The sequence below is a fragment of the Phocoena sinus genome, chromosome 7, assembly GCF_008692025.1.
Source record: "Phocoena sinus isolate mPhoSin1 chromosome 7, mPhoSin1.pri, whole genome shotgun sequence".
NCBI classification, from domain to species: Eukaryota; Metazoa; Chordata; class Mammalia; order Artiodactyla; family Phocoenidae; genus Phocoena; species Phocoena sinus.
This window is the reverse complement of record NC_045769.1, coordinates 11,569,491-11,589,325: the sequence shown is the minus strand read 5'-3', so window position 1 is coordinate 11,589,325 and position 19,835 is coordinate 11,569,491. Positions and strand designations below refer to the sequence as shown.

Below are 19,835 nucleotides of genomic sequence, written 5' to 3'. Positions count from 1 at the left end.
ATCAAGAAAAACTGGAAATCCCATAAAAATCCCAAATGAAACTGATTGAATAAATTATGGTATCTTCATACAATGAAATACCGCACAGGCTGTCTTAGTCTGGGTGCCCCAGAAGCAAATTAGGACACAGCATCAATGCAAATGGTTTAATTGAGAATAAAGGAGACACGGTAAGAAGGAAACGGGATGAAGGAGCAGGGATGTGACACAGAGAAGGAAAGGCAGCCCATAAGGCTGTGCTATCAAGCCAGTTACCACCGTGGGTTACTGGAGCTTAACCCAGAGCAGAAACTCTGGGTGTCAAGGTAGAATACATACCTCAGAGTTATCCAGCCCGGGGTAAGGGAGTTAGGGTGTTTACCTCACTGGTGGAGGGCCACTGATGGTGGGTGGGAAGTATCTGCTCCTGGGGCTTTGAGAAAGCCCACAGACAAAGAGATGAAGAGACTGGCAGATGGAGACCCCCCCTTAACTCCCCCGCAAAACAGGAGCACTGAAGTAACAGGCCTCAGGGAAATGCACAGGGCCCAGATACTGAAGGATGAAGTAGGTCTCTCTGGATGGATATAGGACAGCCTTGTGGTGCTCATGAAGAAGAAACAGAGTGACTGAGCTCCAGGCTCTGCAGTCAGCGCCTGTGTGTGAAGCCCAGGCCCACACTTACTAGCTGTGGGACCTTGGGCACGTTTCTTAACCCCTCTGTTCCTCAGCTTCTTTATCTGTCAGTGGCTTGTGGACATAAAAAGAACAATGCATGTAAGGTGTGTAGCATAGTGCCTGCACAGTAATGCTAGCTATTGTTATCATACATGATTGTTATTATAAATAGTTCATTGTTAAGTGGGGAAAAAAAGCCGTGCATCATATGATTCCACCGGTAGAGAAACAAATGGACATACATTTTCTTAACATATATGTTTGTAAATGAACATTTCTAGACGGATATACAAGAAATGGCACATTACCACATCTCAAGAGTGAGAAATGCAAACCAGGGCAATGATAAAGTCTGTTTTGTGAGCATCTTACCAACAGCAAATGTGACTTTTATAATAAAGATTAATTACGATTTCTTTCATCATTAAGTCATTGACCTTACTAACATTACTGACAAACTTTACCATCTGCCTAAATTTTATAAATCAAAATCATACTTTGTTTGTACTTTCCCTTCTCTTCATGCTTTTTCATCATCATTATAATAGCTACTATTTCTTGAGTATCCATAAAAATACTAAAAGCTCAGCATTTTCAAGGAAGCTTAAATGTATAAATATGTGTTACAGAAAAGACAACAATAATATATAAAGTCAATTCTATGGGCACAAACCATCTGGGGGCACTTTGAGGGCATATTACTTTTCTCTAGGTATTATACAATTTTTAAACTACAATCTAGAAGTAAGAATAAATAATGAATTCAGCTGACCTTTTCTACCGGTTTTAATCTTACTTGGTTTAGATTAATTACCATAAGTGAAAAGCTCCCATTTTTCCTAAATTAAAGGCTCAGGAAATAACTGCTTTTTCATTAAGTTTGGAAATTATCTTTGTGTCTTACATATAATTCACAGAGACTCCTAAATTATCTTTTGTGAATGCTGTACTTCACAATAACGTATTATTTAAAAACAACAAAATGCATGTTTGAACATAAAGGGTAACAGAGAGGACAGCCAATTCACTGGCTATAATTCTCTTTAATGTATTTCATTTTAGACACGTGATGCCGGATCCAGGGAGCTAATGGAACTTTGGGGAGAAAACAAAAAGGAGTGGAAATATTCAGCACTGGGGCAAGAATGATAAAACTCCATTCAACATAGAAATGTGTCCTGGTTTGAGAAAGTGCCATCTAAAACACTCACGAACAGAAGTACAACGAGGGATGGGAATTTGCATTATTAAATTCTTCCTCCCCCCCTTCCCCCTCCTCCCCCAGCCCTGATGGGTCACACTGACATCCCTGCCATTTCTCAACAAGCTCTGTTCTTTCACAGACTTCGGTGTCTTGTCCCTGAAGTGTCCCTCCCATGCCCTCCATGTCATCTCTCAATCCCCGACTGCCCCCCCGCCGAAAGACTCCAGTGATCTCCTGCCCTGGCCCCAAACCCTTCAGAATTAAATGCCTCTCCAAGCCACCTCTATAATAACACTTCTCACTGGCTCCTGTGATCACCTCTTTGTCTGTAAGTTCCCAGACCTACATCCACCGGACCGTGAGCTCCTGGAAGACAGAGTCTAGGTGCCCAAGGCCACGATGTTAAGACAGGCAGAGAACAACAAATACTTAATAAAATAATGTTAATAAAATCTTAATAAAATAATTAATCTTAAAAATAATTAAAAATAGAATTAATAAACAATAATTAATAAAATAATTTAAATCTTAATAAATTAATAAATACTTAATAAAATAATAAAAATAAAATAATGTCAGATCCACCCACCCAACCCAAAGGAAGACTGTAAAGGAGGAAAAGGATCTGCTTTCTCCTGTCTCTAAACTGACATCCCTAGAAGTCTGGCTGAGAATAGCTATGCAGATCTGAGATGATTCCACGCTGGGGCGAGCAGAGCAAGTGGCCTTGAACACAGTAATGTCTGGTGTCTATTGTTGTTGAGATATGACACAGGTGGCCTCCATCTTCTTTTCAACCATGCTAAATGGCAAACACAACCCCTACCTTGAAAAGTGAAAAAACTAACAGAAAGCACTAAATGCCTACTTTTATACAGGGCAGACTGTGGTTTGTTTTCTATGCAGTGCTGTTTTTTCCTCTTAATAGGTATTTTATTACAGGATAAATGTAAAAAATACTCTAAACCTTGTAAAACAGTATTAAATCTGTCAGAAACCTGTTCACAGAAACTTCCCAAACACCAATCTTTGAAATAGTCATTGTTAGTTCACCCAATTTGAGTAAATAATTTATCCACAGTGATGGAGAGAACAATTCCACTTTCGTTATTTCATGTAAAACAAGGAGTCAGTAAAAGAAAAAAAGACGATGTTTAAAAGTAAATAGTTGAGCTTACTAATTTATCAGACTACACCAGAATTAACTTCGGGATGAAGGGGCATACATAAATAGCAAGCCCAGAAAAGACATTTCTATAACTACAGAATCATTAAATAATCACAGGAATTTTGCATCTTTAAAATAAAAAATTTTAAAGAAATAGTCCACTCCTACCCATGCACCCTCCACCCACGATAGGCAATGGACCACTGCACTGAAGTCACTGTAGCAAAAAGAAAAAATGCCCAGGGGAATGGCTGGCTTCCAGATGCGGGATCTCTGAATTTCTTTTTTTTTTTTTTACATGGAATTGCCTCTGTGGTTTCCGACTTTCTGTGAGAGACAATGAAGTCAGAAAACGGATTCACTAAATCCAGAAATGCCAATCGGCTTGACACCTGAGGAAGCTCTGGCATGCCATGGGAAGCCACCAGGCCATCGTCTTCTACCCAAAGGCCAGGCTGACACCGTGTCATCAGACCTGTTATACGCGCCTCCCCACTGTGGCTACAGGTGCACTGGGCTCTCGGGCCAGCTGTACATATAAAGGATGGAGGCAATCGGAGTGGACATGGAATCCTACACCTGGCTCTCTGAAGCCGGAACATTCCTTTAGGATTCTGTCTTGTTAATCGTCTGTGTCAGGCACGTTTCTGGAGCTGGGCTAAGATCAAACTATTTTTATTTCACAACACTTGGTAGATGAGACCAACAGATAAGAGGATATGTACATTTTTAAAATGCAAATCTCCACAACAGTCTTTTGGGCTGCCACGGATCTGCTTGCCTCCAGGGCCCAAACCCTATGGGGAATGACAAAAATCTAAGAAATCCTTTGTCATTTTAGCAGTATGAGGATTGAGAGAAATAGCTACAGATATACAATGACAAATGCATGTACAAACACACTTTTTGTGCTACTTCTTGCTCTTTTTTAACCAGAGAATCAGTGCAAGGAAGTATAAATGAATGAATGAATGGATGAACAAACAAATGAGTAAGAAAGATGATTTTATTATACTAGTTACACATAAATTTCCAAATTAACCTTGGTCAATAAGATCATGACATTGATCATCAAAAGTGTCGCAGGAAGGGGAAGGTATTTCTTTATTAAGCTTGGTTATGTGCCTCCCAGTGTCCATACCCTTCCTCACTTAAACCAACCAGCAACACTGAGATTTTTATCCCTGTAGAAATGAGGAAAGCCTAGGGGGGTCTAGCTTACTCAAACTGAGGTGCCTAGTGAGCTTGGGTTCATACCTGGATCAGTCAGTTTCTCTCCAAACCTCACCTCCTTCCATGGCGTCATCCTGGCACCATGGAGGGTCCCTGCACTAAACCACACTCACGCTCTGCCTACCATGACATTTCAACTGCTTCCAGCCTTATCTTATTTGTAAACATTTTAAACACTTTATCTTGATGTATTTTATTTTCTCTTATGAAGTTTTTTTTGGGGGGGAAACAATAGTATTCATCAAATGAGTTACCTCCATTTTTGTGGTTCTCAAATCTAACTTTCTAGTCCCATCCTCTATCTCTGTTTTCTAGAAACTTCCTTGAATCTTCTTCCCTGTAAATTTACACTCATCATATCAGAGGTGAGCTCATCCCAGACTAGTTTCCCTGCCTTTTTTTTCCCTGACTCAGCAGATGGCAACTTGGTTCCTTCCATCATTTAAACTTCCCACGCAGCTGTCAGCTTTGGTGATCCCCCTTTCCCTCCTCATCCATTCCGTCCCAAGACCAAGCCTATCACATCTTTCTTTGAATTAAGTCTCAGGTGTCTGTCTTTCTTTCATCCCACCGTGGAGACCCTGGGTCGTGGTCTGGTCATCTCAGGTGGGGGACACAAGCACCAGCCTCCCCAGCTTCTCTAACTCCAGTCTCCTCCCCATTTCCACATGTAACTGTCAACTGACCTTCAGTCTTCCCTTTGCTGTGTTATTGCTTCCATCAACACCTGCAATGAGCACAGTCTACCTTCCTCCACCCCAGCCAACCCTAGTCCCTGTGTGTCCACACCTACACCCTCTGCTCCAATTACACTTGCGCCTTCTGTTTGCCTGAGGCAATAGCAGCCTTTGTTCATCTGTAGCTCAAATTCAACCTTCCTCCAACCAAAACTATGATGACAGCAATGATGAAAATGATGATGACGATGTTAGCGTACCCTTCACTGAGCACTTACTCCATTCTGGGCACTGACACAGCACTGTGCATTCTTCTCATGGAATCCTTACATCCTTAAAGCAAAAAGTCATCCTGTATCTACTTTTTCATTCTGAAATGAGGAAGTTGAGCCTCAGAGAGATGAAGCAAGTGACCCAAGGCCACTTGGCTACCACCTGGGCAAGCAGAGTCATACATGCTTCCCTTTTCACCCTAGTCCTTATTAATCTCACTCTGGTACAAACTCTCATGTCCACCCTCAAACAATTAACATAATACCTAAATAGGCTCAGCATCTCTTTTCCATTATTGTTTTGGGCATGTAACTTTCATATCTGCTTGGGGTGATGTCGTCCAGTAAGATTTTTGAGGCCAGGAATCCGTGTAAATTTTTATTACCACCTCAGCACCTTGGCTACTGCCTTACACAGTATAAATTCTAAACATATACTCATGGCCTTTTATTATTAAAATCAACAAAGAAGCCTTCGGCAGCACCCCTCTGCCTTTTTAACACTTGACTGAAATTCAACCGTTCAGCCCCGAGGTGGCGCTATAACATCGCTTAAACCCTCAAACGGGAATCAATGCGCAGCTAAAGAGCTGGTGCCTCCAGGGTCCTCCTGTATCACAGATGTAAGGACTGCTGGAGATCTAGAAGGATCATAAAATAAATAACAAAAAGGTTTTACTCAAAGAGTAGACAATCCAAGGAGACCGGACTGCAATGGCAGAGTATTTTCTTGTACCTTAAGTTCACCTCACTCAATGAGGGCATAAATTTGTCAGTTTAGCCTGTAGTAACGCTGACTCAGGATCTTCAGCTGTGTGTGTTTTTTTTTTAATGGATGTAAAATGAATACTATTTTTTTTCATAAACACAAGCAGGACAATAAGGTGGTCTTCCAAACCAGTCAGGTAAAACTCACTTATTAATGTCTTTTTATTTAATTAATAAGCTATATTTTCTGTATCTTTTTTTCTTCCAGGTTCTTTTTTTTTTTTTTGGCCATGCCACACGGCTTGTAGGATTTTAATTCCCTGACCAGGGACTGAACTGGCCCTCAGAAGTGAAAGCGTGGAGCCCTAACCACTGGATCACCAGGAAATTCCCTATGCTGTACATCTTAAACTTATACAGTGGTGTATCAATTATATCTCAGTAAAACAGTGGGAATTCCTCAGTCCCAGGTTCGATCCCTGGTCGGGGAACTAAGATCCTGCAAGCCGCACGGTGCAGCAAACAAACAAACAAAAAAGATAAAAAAGACGTACAGCATAATGAATCACAGTAAGTGGAGTGAACATCCATCATCTCCTATGACATAGATACAAAATGTAAGAAGATCAGCTGTTTTCTTAAGAGGCAGCTTGGTGCAGTGGGAAAAAAAAACACTGCACTGAGAACTAGAAGACACGGCTTTGCCACCGATCAATAAATAAGGTCCCCCACCTACTGTATAGCACAGGGAACTATATTCAATATCTTGCGATAGTCTAAAATGGAAGATAATCTTAGAAAGAACGTGTGTGTGGGGTGTGTGTGTGTGTGTATAAAACTGAATCACTTTGCTGTACACCTGAAACATTGTAAATCAACCATATTTCAATAAAAAAAAAAAAAATAAGGCCACCCCTTGAGCCAGGTCATGGAAGAGTGGTTTTCCCATTTTTAGAAACAGCGTTTACCATCAGCCCAGCATCGCCCACCTGCTGTGGGAACGGAACAGGCAGCGCTGAGAGCCCCTGGTCAGCACCTGAGAAGCTTGAACCCAGGCGTCTCTCCCTCCCTCTTCCTTGCTCTGCTCTCCCGGTGTCCCTGCCCCTGGCCCTGGCCCTGTTTTCCCCTGCCTGTGTCTCCCGTGCTGGCTCCCCTTCCTCTGGGGGCAGGCGGGCTGGGTGGGATTGCCCCTGCAACTCCACTGGGCCGCCCTCCCCTCTTTCTCGCTTTCTCTATGGGGTCAATGACATCCAACTCTGAGCAACCCCTCTATTTCCCTCGCTCACCCGGACGCCCTTCAGGAGCCCCGGCCACACGTCCACATGCAAAGCTGGACTCAGGACCATCCCCCAAAACGTGCTCCTCGGCCACAGGCCGCCACCCACACAGCTGCTCTCACGCCCCTGGGCGTCCTGGGCGCCTCTAACCCTAACCCCGGACAACCCCGCATGGCGCCTCCTTCTCCCGACCAGTCTGCCTCCCAAACATTCCGACACCCATCCTCTCCCCCACCCCGCCCACGCTCACGCTCACGTCCACGCCCACGCCCTTGCTAAGGCACCGTGACCTCCACCGGGGCAGCGACAGCGGCCTCCTGACGTCCTTCCTAAGGTTGCTCCCACCCCGCACCACCATCACTGTATTCTCCAAAGAGCTTCCAGAACGATCTTCTTATAACGCAAATTCAACCTGTTTCCACTCTTCCCAAAATCTTTCGAATCCTCTGCTTATTCTTCAGGATAAACTGTATCTCTGCTTTTTCAACTGCATCCCTTACCTCTTGCTCCCTCACCTGCAGGATCAAACTTTTCCGGTCACCTTTTGGTCCACCAAACATACCACCCCATCTCCTTCTCAATTCAGGGCCTCAGTAGGGGCTGTTCTCTCTGCCCAAACACTTGCAGTGGTTTGGAGGGTGGCCACAAAAAGATATGTGCACGCCCTAACCCCAGAACCCGTGCATATCACCTTAGGTGGCAAACGATGAGGTAAAGTTAAGGATTTTGAGACGAGGATTTTGTCCTGCGTTATCTAGGTATAAATGCCATTATATGTATCCTTATAAGACGTGGAGGGACATGGAGGAAGATTTGAAACACACACACAGAGGAGAAGCTGATGTGAAGACGGAAGCAGAGATGAGAGTGATGCAGCCACAAGCCAAGGAACTCCAGCAGCACCAGAGGCTGGAAGAGGCAGGGAATGGGGGTCTCCCCTATTGCCTATGGAGAGCGTATGGCAATGGTGACACCCTGCTGGTGGACTTCTGGCCTCTAGAACTTGTGAGAAAATAAATTTCTGTTGTCTAAAGCCACCAGATAGATATGTGGTCATTATTACAGCAGCCCTAGGAATGAATACACCGTGCTTCCACCAGGCCACTGCTAGTTGACCGCCAGTTCCACCAGGTCCAAGCTTCCCCGGCACTGCCTACCACACGCACAGGCTCCAGTGCAAAATCAAGGTAGGGCACCAAATATCCACCTGGGGAGGGCACCAGGATCTTCGTCTGTCCTCTTCCCTGATGCATCCCGAGCACCTAGACCACCCCACGCCTGGCACTCATCAGGCACCCAGAAATAACGGCTGGGAGGTGAATCTGTCTCTCCTGTTGGAACCCGAGCTCCAGGCCACAGGGACTGTCCTCTTTATCCCCGAGGCCTCACAGCCTCGTCAGATGCCTGGCACACGGTGAATGCTCAACGGCTGTTTGCTGAATGAATGAATGTTTATTTGCTGAGTGAACTGCAAGTTCATATATGTATGACAGAGGAGTGGCAAAAGAGCACCTTGGAGACATATGTTTCCCTGGGGATTTCTTGGCAACTTATTGAAAATGGTATTTGAAAGGAGAAGTACACTTTTCTTTCCTAAAAACTCTGTAATTCAGCATTTCAACTAGTTTAGTCGGAGGCTACCTTTGCACTAGAGAGGTATTCTCAGAATTACAAACACCACTCCCTGTGTTCCTGTGTGGAATACGCCCTGCTTTGAGATGCACCTTATTTCTCACCAACAACAAAGGCTGACTCCACTTTGGTAATGACCTTGATCCTCTCAAGTTCAGCCTAGCCCCACATTTGCTGAGCTCTGCGCCCGCCTGGCCACGGTCCACACTGGGTCGCAGAGCTCAGCAATCATCGTTGCTATGGGATTGAACTCCACACAGGAGACCAAGGGTTCAGGCTGCAAATCACTGCCCGTTTAATGAGGTGACTGACTGGGGCAGAGATGCCAAAATCTACCTTCAGACATCCTCTGCAACCAGGATTCCTCAGTGAGGTTTTGTACACTTGACCTGTTTGGTAAATAATACTGGCAAATTATTTAATGAAAGTAGCAGGCAGATATGAGCTTGCTTTCTCTCCTTTTTCAAGCACAAACGCTGGATCTAAAGAGACAGATTGTCAAGCACGCTGAAAGCCATGTTAATTAGTTGGAGTTATTCCTCTGCATAGATATCAGCTATTAGTGACAGCTAATAGGCCAAATAATATAAAGTGATAGGCATATATCCCCCCTCTACCCCCGCAGGTCTCCCATACCCTGTTCAGAAATACTTCCTCATGCACTGACATAAAAGATTCATTCTTTCAACTTCTGCAAGTTTTCCATTCTTCAAAATTTAAGCTTAATATTCATGACAAGGAGAACACTTTAACAAGCTAAACCAGTTACAAGCTGGCACGTGGTGGGTTGAATTCTACCAGGAAATTTGTTTAATTGTTAGGCACTATGTTTGTTTGTTTGTTTAATTCTGAATTCTGATGCCTTTACATGACAAGCGCCCTGCTCTGCTCCTCATATAGTCTCCAAGGCTGAGGCCCCTTCCCAGGGCCCCTCACTCAGGTCACCTGCTGTCCCCTGAAGGCCGCTGAGTGTGTCAGCATCTATCAGAGAATTCTCCAGTAGAGACACAATGAGCTAGGGAGTTGGCGCTTGGAGGAGAAAGAAGCAGCAAGAAAAAGAAGAAATCAAAACCAAAACACGAAGGGGTGGTGACAGACCAAATCTGCCAACTTCTCTGCTGTCACTGGAACTTGCTTCTATCAAAATGTAATATAATTGACTTAACGCAAACTTTGGGACATGAAAATAATTGCTCTGAACCATTTATCAGGCTACAGTTAGAGAGTGTACCAGAACGCAGCTGTGTGAGTGATAAAGAGGTTGAATTCTAGAACTTTGTGTGCAAAAAATGTAATGATATGAAAAATGTTAACAACAGTTAAAACTACCCAAGGAAATTCCATTTTTATAATGGAATGCAAGCTCTTAGGAGTGTGAGGGACAAGTGAATGAAATTGCAGGAAAGATACTTGTATATACTTTAGTGATTTAAAAGTCCCAAAGGAAAGACTGGTTTGCTGATGTGTGATTTTGGTTTTCAAACCAAAAAAAACTAAGACAGGCCTTGAGTTTTAAGCCATTTGACCTTCTTGTGTATAAAGCTACCAAACTGTAAAGTTCTATTGACTTAACAGTTACTAGACGCCCTTGAATGGAAAACAATACAAATATACTTTATTCTGGAAAAAAGTACAGAAGGTGTCTTTATTATCAAACTAGTTACTAAAGCAGAACTTACAAAAGGTCCCATCCTAGTCTATGAAGACATGTCATTTTCCCTACAAGAAGACCTCCATCAAAGAAACAGAGATTCTTCCCTTGAAACAGATACAGAATAATTTAAAATCCTGCCCAAGTCCACCTCATTCATATCCTTAAAGAGGGACCATAATGATGCTTGGGTAAACGTTAGGCAGAGTCACGAAGTATTCTGGAAGCCAGTAAATCGCTGTCACATGTGAAAAGTCGTGCCACACGTCACAGAACCACAGGGTGTTAGGGCTGGGAGGGACAGGACCAGCCCTCCAGCACAAACCCTTATTTCCCAGGTGAGGGCTCTGAAAACCAGAAAGACCAAAGGGGTGATCCCCAGTGTCCCACACTGAGAATGCAGGATGCTACTGAACCTTTAAAAGATCTGAGTACAGCAACGGTCATGCTCCTTTCTGTGGCTCGAAGTGCTTATTTCTGGCCCTACCTGAAATTCCAAGAAAATCTGAACTCTGTGAGATGGTCACTTACTACCAGGTTTACATGTTGTGTGCGGGAAAAAAAGACGCGGGAGGGAGAGACTTACCACTAATTCCGTTCCCGTTTCCCTTGGACTTGGTGGGTGTCCCCACATACATGCTGCATGTGGCCACCAGCTCAGGCTCCCAAATCCTGTCCAGGCTGAGCTCTGAATTTTAAGTTATTGATTTATGTGTATTTATTAACTACCTGTTAGGTGCCATCTGCTGTGATCACCTCAAAGAAATACCAAAAAAGGACCCCCATCTCTCAAAGAGGAGAAACAAACATAGGCAACTTCTATTTCTAGAGCATCCACGATGGGCCGGGAGCCAGCATTAACATTTCGCACATGTCCACACAGCCCCCTTTAAGGAGCACGGGCTGACAATCTAATCAAGAGGGTCAGACAGAGCCACACTCGAACCCAAGCAGAGGTCAGGGTATGAGAAGCATCACAGAAGGGAAGCAGGTTCACACGGGGGGACCCATCCACACCAGCTGGGACAGGCAGGAGGCCTTATGGGGGCAGCGTCTCTTCTGAGCTCCTTTGAGGAGGGCTCAAGATGGAGGCCGAGTGGAAGTGGGAAGGCTTTCCAGAAAAGGGTAGAGGTGGTGTGTCAAAAAATTAATAAATATTGAGTGATTGCTTCCTTGTAGTGAATCCATGGATGATTTATGTTGTGCCTTCTAGTTTTCCAGTATTATCTAAATGGTCTATAATAAGCATACATGAATATTACAATAAAAACTACTATAATTATTCTTCTAAAAAAATAAAAAGGTAGAGGAGTGGGAATATTTAGATTATGTTCAAGGGAGAGTGAGTGGCCCAGCTGATGCAGCAGGAGATGGTCCAACGGGAGGTCACAGTGATTACTGATGAGAACACATGTTGAGGCTGGGCTGTGAGCCTCCAGCGGTACAGCGGTGAGATGAGGGAGCCCCCCCTTGGCACCTGCCCTTTGATGCATCCCAACTCCCCCTCAAACCCCAGCTTCCATCTCCAGTTGAAACCCTCACCCAGCCTGGCACCCAACCCTCGCTGCAGACACAGCAGTTTTGATTTGGGGCTGAACAAACCACTCACTCAGCCATTCGACCACACGAGAGGAATCATTTCCTTCTTAGGAAGGCCTGGCTGTTCCACTCACGGGCTATGCCGCCTCGGGCAGAGCCTCAACCCTCGGAATTCGGTACGTTCCTGTCTTTATAGTGCACCTTGAGCTGTCACGGCGGCTCGAGAGATGATGTGCGAGTCGGCTGGTCGCCTCCAAACCACCTGCCGGGTATGCACAAGCCACGTTCCCAAATTCCTAGCTGGAAAACATCACCAGCGACCTGTGCTGTCACAAAGGACCCGTCTGTGCCGGGAAGAGCAGAGGTTGGCGGTGCTCCGCACACAGCTCTCCCTGACCACCCAGAAGCAGGGACGCAGACAGCGGGGCGGGGCGCAGCCCACCCCCGTGAGCCCTCCTGACCCACGGCGCTGAAGACTGTGTGAAGGGAGAGACAGAGCATCCTCTACACGTGCAAATGCTTACGATGGTTTTAGGGCCCAAGGACACAGAAGACAAAGCGCCAGGCAGGTAAATAGGAGAAAACTGGGCAGAGGAAACTGGGGCTTGGGCAGATTCAAGCCACCACGAGGGCTCCCAAAAGTTAGGGCTAAAACTGGTGTTTGAACCTGAGTGTAATCCTCTTCTCATTGATCACGGGGCAAACTCGGGGGCTGAGACCAAATACCAGGAGGTGGTTCCTGCCTCTTCCACATACTAGCAAGTGATTTAAAATTCTTGTAAATCCAGATTCCTTGTACTGACCAATGGAAATACTGGTAATAATCCTACTGGCCTCAGAGAGTTGCTGTAGGATTAAAGCAGGGTTTCTCAACCTCGGCACTACTGGCATTTGAGGATGGCTAGTTCTTTCAGTTCTTTCATGTGGGGCCGTCCTGTGCATTGTAGATATTGAAGAGCATCCATGGCTGTGACTCACTAGAACCAGTAGCACCCCCTCCATCCAGCTGTGACAGCAAAAAAAAAAAATGTCTCGACATCATTAAATCAGAGGACCACACCTAGCCGGCTTCATCAAAACAACTTCATGAAAACAACTGTCCCTCTTTGTTTTGTGGTGTCCCCATCCCATTCCTGCCACGGAGCTGATCACTACATTTTTCTTGGGCCTCAAGCTCAAAGGGTCTTAAAATCTTGGCACGTTTATAGGGACAACCTCACACAAACGCCAGGCTTTTTTCCTGAGTATTGTGTCCATTGACATGAAAAAAGCTAAAGCACTTCTGCTCTTTTTTAGGGTCCTAACTTTGTTTCCTGGAAATGCAGTTTTTAAATTGTATCATGAAAGTGGCTGGGAAAAGCTCGAGATAAATTCTGATCACCAAAATTTTATTGAAGAAGAAACAAATCCATTTAAGTAGAAAGCGATCTGCCATAACTTCAGCTCAACAAGGTAGCTGCTTACAGCAAGAACACAACGAAGGACCTGCACATGTGTCACACAACTCGTGTGACGATAAAGCAATGCTGTGGGAGAAAAAATGGTCCTTTCTCTCAGAAAGGTAACATTTCACCTCCTTGTTGACTCATCTTGACTGATTTGTGTTTTTTGAGTGTCACACACAGCCCTGTGGGATCGATTTGGACATGTTTCAAAACGATCACTGATCTGACTCAAAAACTGTCCAAAACTTCTGAAACATACTCTTTTCTTGGAAGATTGTGGAAGTATTTTTAATCAAGAGGATGGTTTGATCTAATACTCCAGCACAGATGAGTTAGTGCCTGCCAACTGCTGCGGTCAGAATATATGAGAGAGGTTCATAAATAAATGTGTAAGAGACCCTATATACCGTAAGGGTTACTGTGCATCTCCGGGCAGAGAATCGGGTGTAGTCATCAAGAGCACCGTCCTGGGTGGACTTAATTGCTCTGTGCTGAAGTCTTCGACACTGCACAGATGGTACCGTAAGATGGGAAGAGAGTTGTTGTGTGGGATCAGTGAGCTAAAGCATCTTGAGCACATAGGACAGTGCCTGGCACATAAGAAGTACATGATAAATGCAGCTCTCACTTCGATTACGGAACACTATTCCACGGGATTTTAATAGGTGCTGTCCAAAAAAGAGTCATGTGGTCAAATGTCTGGAAACACTACTTTAAACAAAGTTAAGTAGGTTGTTTTTCTTTTTAACACACTGCAGAATTTCTCAGACAGAGCCTTTAAAATGTTGATATACAACACGAATATCAATAATGGCGACCCGGCATGGACCATTTGCACCAGGATCCTTTCTGTACAAGGTGATTCTACAAAATTTTAAGTGAACAAAACATTATTGCTGAGAGTGGGTAGAACGTTGGACGGAAGATTTCTAGAACTTATTCATCTTGCGTAACTGAAGCTTTATGCCCTTTGATTAGTAATTTCCCGTTTCCCGCTCCCATTTCCCATGCTGATTTTTATATCACTTACCCGAGACCCCTTTTCAGGAAAGCACTGGCAAAGAGAGCAATCTCTTCCCCCGCAGGGACCAATAAACTTCTTTTCACCCTAGAAAGTGAATAATCTGCTTTAGTTTACCTCGATGGGTACATGGTATATACCTTATAACAAGCACTGTTGGTTTATCTAACTCATGAGAATGTCACAGTATAATTTTACCTCTGAAACTGTGAAAAGACTAATATTGATATATAAAAAGGCAAAAAACTTACATTGTGGCTTGATAATAAAAGAGTTGATGGTTATGTGAGCAGGATAAAAGTTTATGTGAGCCAGGATTAAAAAAAAACTCCTTCTGAAGCTACTCTGCTTTAATCGGAATCTTCTGCAATCTCTCTCTCGGTAAGATTTCGTTTACCAAGTTGTGAACAATCTTAGAATGTTAACTATGTAGTTGTGTACACAATCAGACACCACAGTGGTGTCAAGTTTAAATTATAAGCTTTGCTTTTTTTCAATAAGACCCTCTTACTTTACCTCCAAGATCAGCTAGGGTATGTGTCCCACAGGGAGGCCCTCCTGGGTCAGAACTGCAGTCATAGCCTTGGACTCGGATTAAACTTATTCTTCCTACAATTTGCCAATACTCCAAGATGGCTCCCTCTAATGTGTGTCTCAACCAGAAAGCTCTTGGACTTGAATAATTTGAGCACTTTCCCCACTTTTAGCTAGCTTTTCTTCAACTCTCTTTAGAGAACGACCCCACAGTCGCATCTTGTCTTAACTTTAACACACACACACGCACACGCACGCACGCCCCGTGGGAAGAATCAGCCCCTTTTTCTCACAAATTCTGTGTATATGGTGAGTCATCAGTCACTTCAATACAGCAGTCCCAGGGGAACTGTTTCCATAAGTAGATCCTTAACGACAGCCAGCATCATGCACCTGCAGTGAAAATGCACTGAGCATTTGTTCACAGACAGGGGTGCATGTTGAGAGGGAGGATGTGGTAAAGCAGCTCTCGGTGCCAGGAGTCGAAGGTGTGGACAGGACCACGTGCTTCTATAACCGATAGCTCTCTTAAAACTAACAACACTGTAGACTTTAGCCTTTAGACCAACATATAACGGGGAAACATAAAACAACTGAACCAATATGTACAGTTCTGATAGAAGATATATATACATAAATATACAAACATACTTATGTACATAAATATACATGATATACATATGTACACATGAAATACACAAATGTATACATACGAATGTATATGTGATGGGAGGGAAAGGAGTCTACGCAGCATTCATTTCTCTTTTCAATCATACAATTAAGACCTCTTTTTTCTTGAAAAGTATGTGCAGACACAATAAAAAATCTTTAACTTAAGCATGAATAAAAAGGACATCTTTATAAACATAATGCTTATGGGTCATTAAAAGTATATAAAAATTCGAACCTTGACATGAGCCAAGCAATTAGATAATTTAAGTTTTAAAAAAACGTATTTGAAGTTTCAGAAACATATGCCTCTCGAATTTTGAGGAACCCTGTTATCTATAAATGCAGAAACAATAAGTTCAAAACCCTGATTAGGTAAAAACAATTTTTTAAATGCTCAGGGCCAGGTCAGGACAGCATGAAAGCACTTAAAATAACTAGGCTGAACACTTGGGTTCATTTAAGGTTGGGATTCATTACTATGTGTTCAGTGAAATATCAAAATAACCAGAGAAAAAAGAAGGTCAGTTGATTAGATGGCTTGAAAATAAAGGCAAGTTTGTTTTTTTTTAACTTAATTGTGCCAAGCATCATTGAGATGTTTGTAGCAAAATTAAATTTCAGACAAGAATCAGTTTAAAGTAGATTAGCAGAATTCTAATAAAGGAACACATGTAAAGCTTTGACTTGGACCAATAAAAGAAAAAAGCGAGGTGATTTTAGTCCCTACAAAGTTCTTCTACATCAGACATATCCCCAAAAACATCACTTTAAAGGGGGGGGCATTTATAGAGGAAGAAACTGCACCTCAGAAACAGATTGTATAATCCCATTAAAAAGAGATCAAGACAATATCTCAGACAAGTCAACATCCAAAATATAAACCACATTCACTGGGAATACAGTGGCATTCTCAAAAACCAGTGTCATTCTTCTTCAAAGAGAAGAAAAGTCACTATTTTATCTCAGATATTTTTAAACAAATACTTGTTGCATAGAAAGTTAAAGGAAATATTTTACTAACTTCCAGATTAGTAATCAGTCTTGCATTTTTTACTTTTATTGGGTTTTTTTGGCAAAACAAATAACATATGCACATGATAATTCAAACAGTACAAAATACAAAACAGTACAAAATCTTCCAACTCTGGCCCCCGGCTCCCTCCCCTAAAGGTAATCGCTCTCTTCAAACCCATGTCTGGGCATTTATGAGCATATTTACACAATGATCACACACACACACACACACACACACACACACACTTTTGGTGATTTTTGTCCTTGTTTTATTTTTACCCAAATGGTATATTTCTTTGTACCTTGCTTTTCTCACTTAATCATTCTGAATTAATACATACGACTATCCACCAAACAAAGTACTATTTAATCAGTCCTTATTGATGGTCATTTCATTATCTCCCTTTTTTGCTATCAAACACTACCTTTAAACTAATACTCTTGTGCATATACCTTTATGCATAAGTCAGAATAAATATGTATGATAAATTCCAAAAAGGGAAATTGCTATGTCAACAGGCATGTGCATTTAAAATCCTGATAGATAATGCCAAATTGCCTTTAATAGAGATTGCATCAATTTATTTCTCTATCTTTAAAACCCACCTACAGTATAGCCACTCTCTGTGTGAAATCTCTAGAATCTTCGCATACCAGAATTTGGTAGGAAGGTCCAGGATAGAATAATCTTTGGTTCAGGAGTTATATGCACTTATATGAGACATAAGTAACAAAGGAAGTAAAATTTAGTGCTCTGTAGACTTTTGTAATAGAAAAAAAAGAATGTAATACAAAAGAAACTTAGAAAAGTCAGATAAGAGAAAAAATAATTCACACACAAATATTTCAGTATGTTTCTGTTTATTATTTGAGGTGATTCTCTGAAATGCCTGTGAACTAAGTTGGGCAAATTTTATCATGCCCACTTCCCACAGGAGAAAACTGAGTCTTGAATAGGTTAAGAGATGAATCAATGGCAAAGCCAAAAACCTAGGGCATCCTATTCTTTAATGCATGTGCTTTTGCTCCTGACTAAAAGGGAAAGGAGAACGCATGGCAACTTTCTATTTTGATTCACTCTGCAAAGACCTATGATAACTTGAAATCACCGAAGTTGGATCGGGTGGATCCAAGCTAGCGGACGGATAGACAGACGTGTGTTCACTAGCGTGATTTAAACCAGTCTGGCTTTCTCAAGATGAACCTGACTAAAGGCTGCCTCTAGTAGGACTTCCTAGAAATGTCTGAAGTTGGGTTTCATAACTTAGATTCTCTAGAGAGGAGGCAGAAGAAAGAGGGCTTATTACGGAATGTTCTAGGCTTATCCTTCTCCAGAATTAAAACGTTCAAATTTAATCTTATACTTCTTGATTTAATCTTGTAATGGCCCGGCTGCTTCCTGCCCACTCTGAAAAAAGTTTTGAAGAAAGGGTTATATTATAAAACAAAAAAAAATCTCTAATATCTATGCAATTTGGTAATCAGTCTTAACTGTAGAATATAAAAGAAACCTTACACTTGAAACCAACACTTCATTTTTACAGATGAGAGAATAATCCCAGAGAGTGAATTGTTTAAAAGTATAATAAAGAAAGAAGAATGAACAAAACCCAAAGGTTTTCATCATAAAGGAAGGAAATAAATCACAAAGATCAGAGCAGAAATAAATGAAATAGAGACTAGAACACAAGAGAAAAGATCAATGAAACTAAAAGCTCATTCTCTGTAAAGGTAAACAAAATTGATAAACCTTTAGCCAGACTCATCAAGAAAAAAAGGAGAGGGATCAAATCAATAAATCAGAAATGAAAAAGGAGAAGTTACAACTGACACTGCAGAAATACAAAGGATCATATGAGACTACTACAAGCAACTATATGCCAATAAAATGGACAATCTATAAGAAATGAACAAATTCTTAGAAAGGTACAATCTGCCAAGACTGAACCAGGAAGAAATAGAAAATATGAACAGACTAATTACAAGTACTGAAATTGCATGTGTGATTTAAAAAGTCCCAACAAACAGAAGTCCAGGACCAGATGGCTTCACAGGCCAATTCTACCAAACATTTAGAGACGAGCTGACACTTAACTTTCTGAAACTATTCCAAAAAATTGTAGAGGAAGGAACACTTCTGAATTCATTCTATAAGGTCACCATCACCCTGATACCAAAACCAGACAAAGATATCACAAAACAAGAAAATTATAGGACAATATCACTGATGAACACAGAGGCAAAAATCCTCAACAAAATACCAGCAAACCAACTCCAACAATACATTAAAAGGATCATATACCATGATCAAGTGGGATTTATTCCAGGGATGCAAGGATTTTTCAATATCTGCAAATGTGATATACCACATTTACAAACTGAAGAATAAAAACCATATGATCATCTCAATAGAGGCAGAAAAAGACTTTGATAAAATTCAACAACGATTTATGATAAAAAAAAAACTCTATAGAAAGTGGGCATAGAGGGAACATACCTCAACGTAATAAAGGTCACATATGACAAACCCACAGCTAACATCATACTCAATGGTGAAAACCTGAAAGTATTTCCTCTAAGATCAGGAACAAGACAAGGATGTCCACTCTCACCACTTACACTCAACATAGTTCTGAAAGTCCTGGCAATCAGAGAAGAAAAAGAAATGAAAGGAATCCAAGTTGGAAAAGAAGTAAAACTGTCACTGTTTGCAGAGATGACATGATACTACACATAGTAAATCCTAAAGATGCTACCAGAAAACTACTAGAGCTCATCAATGAATCTGGTAAAGTTGCAGGATACAAAATTAATGTACAGAAATCTCTTGCATTCCTATACATTAACAATGAAATATCAGAAAGAGAAATTAAGGAAACAACCCCATTTACCATAACATCAAAAAGAAAAAAAATACCTATGACTAAACCTACCTAAGGAGGCAAAAGACCTGTACTCTGAAAACTATAAGACACTGATGAAAGAAATCAAAGATGACACAAACAGATGGAAAGATATACTATGTATTTGGATTGAAAGAATCAATGTTGTCAAAATAACTATACTACCCAAGGAAATCTACAGATTCAATGCAATCGCTATCGATTTACCAATTGCATTTTTCACAGAAC

The 19,835-nt window shown here is 41.9% G+C and overlaps 1 protein-coding gene across 8 annotated transcripts in view; it reads right to left on the bottom strand.

Annotated features, from left to right (window-relative positions):
• Positions 1-19,835, bottom strand: part of COL4A4 (collagen type IV alpha 4 chain) — a 146,891-nt gene that overhangs the window by 104,549 nt on the left and 22,507 nt on the right. For all 8 annotated transcript variants that reach the window (XR_004350630.1, XM_032636649.1, XM_032636651.1 and 5 more), the window contains one exon: positions 14,494-14,571. Coding sequence is in view for 6 of the 8 variants with exons in the window: in XM_032636649.1 (XP_032492540.1) it covers positions 14,494-14,571 (78 nt within the window). In the remaining 2 variants the exon portion in view is untranslated. The remainder of the gene's footprint in view (positions 1-14,493; positions 14,572-19,835) is intronic.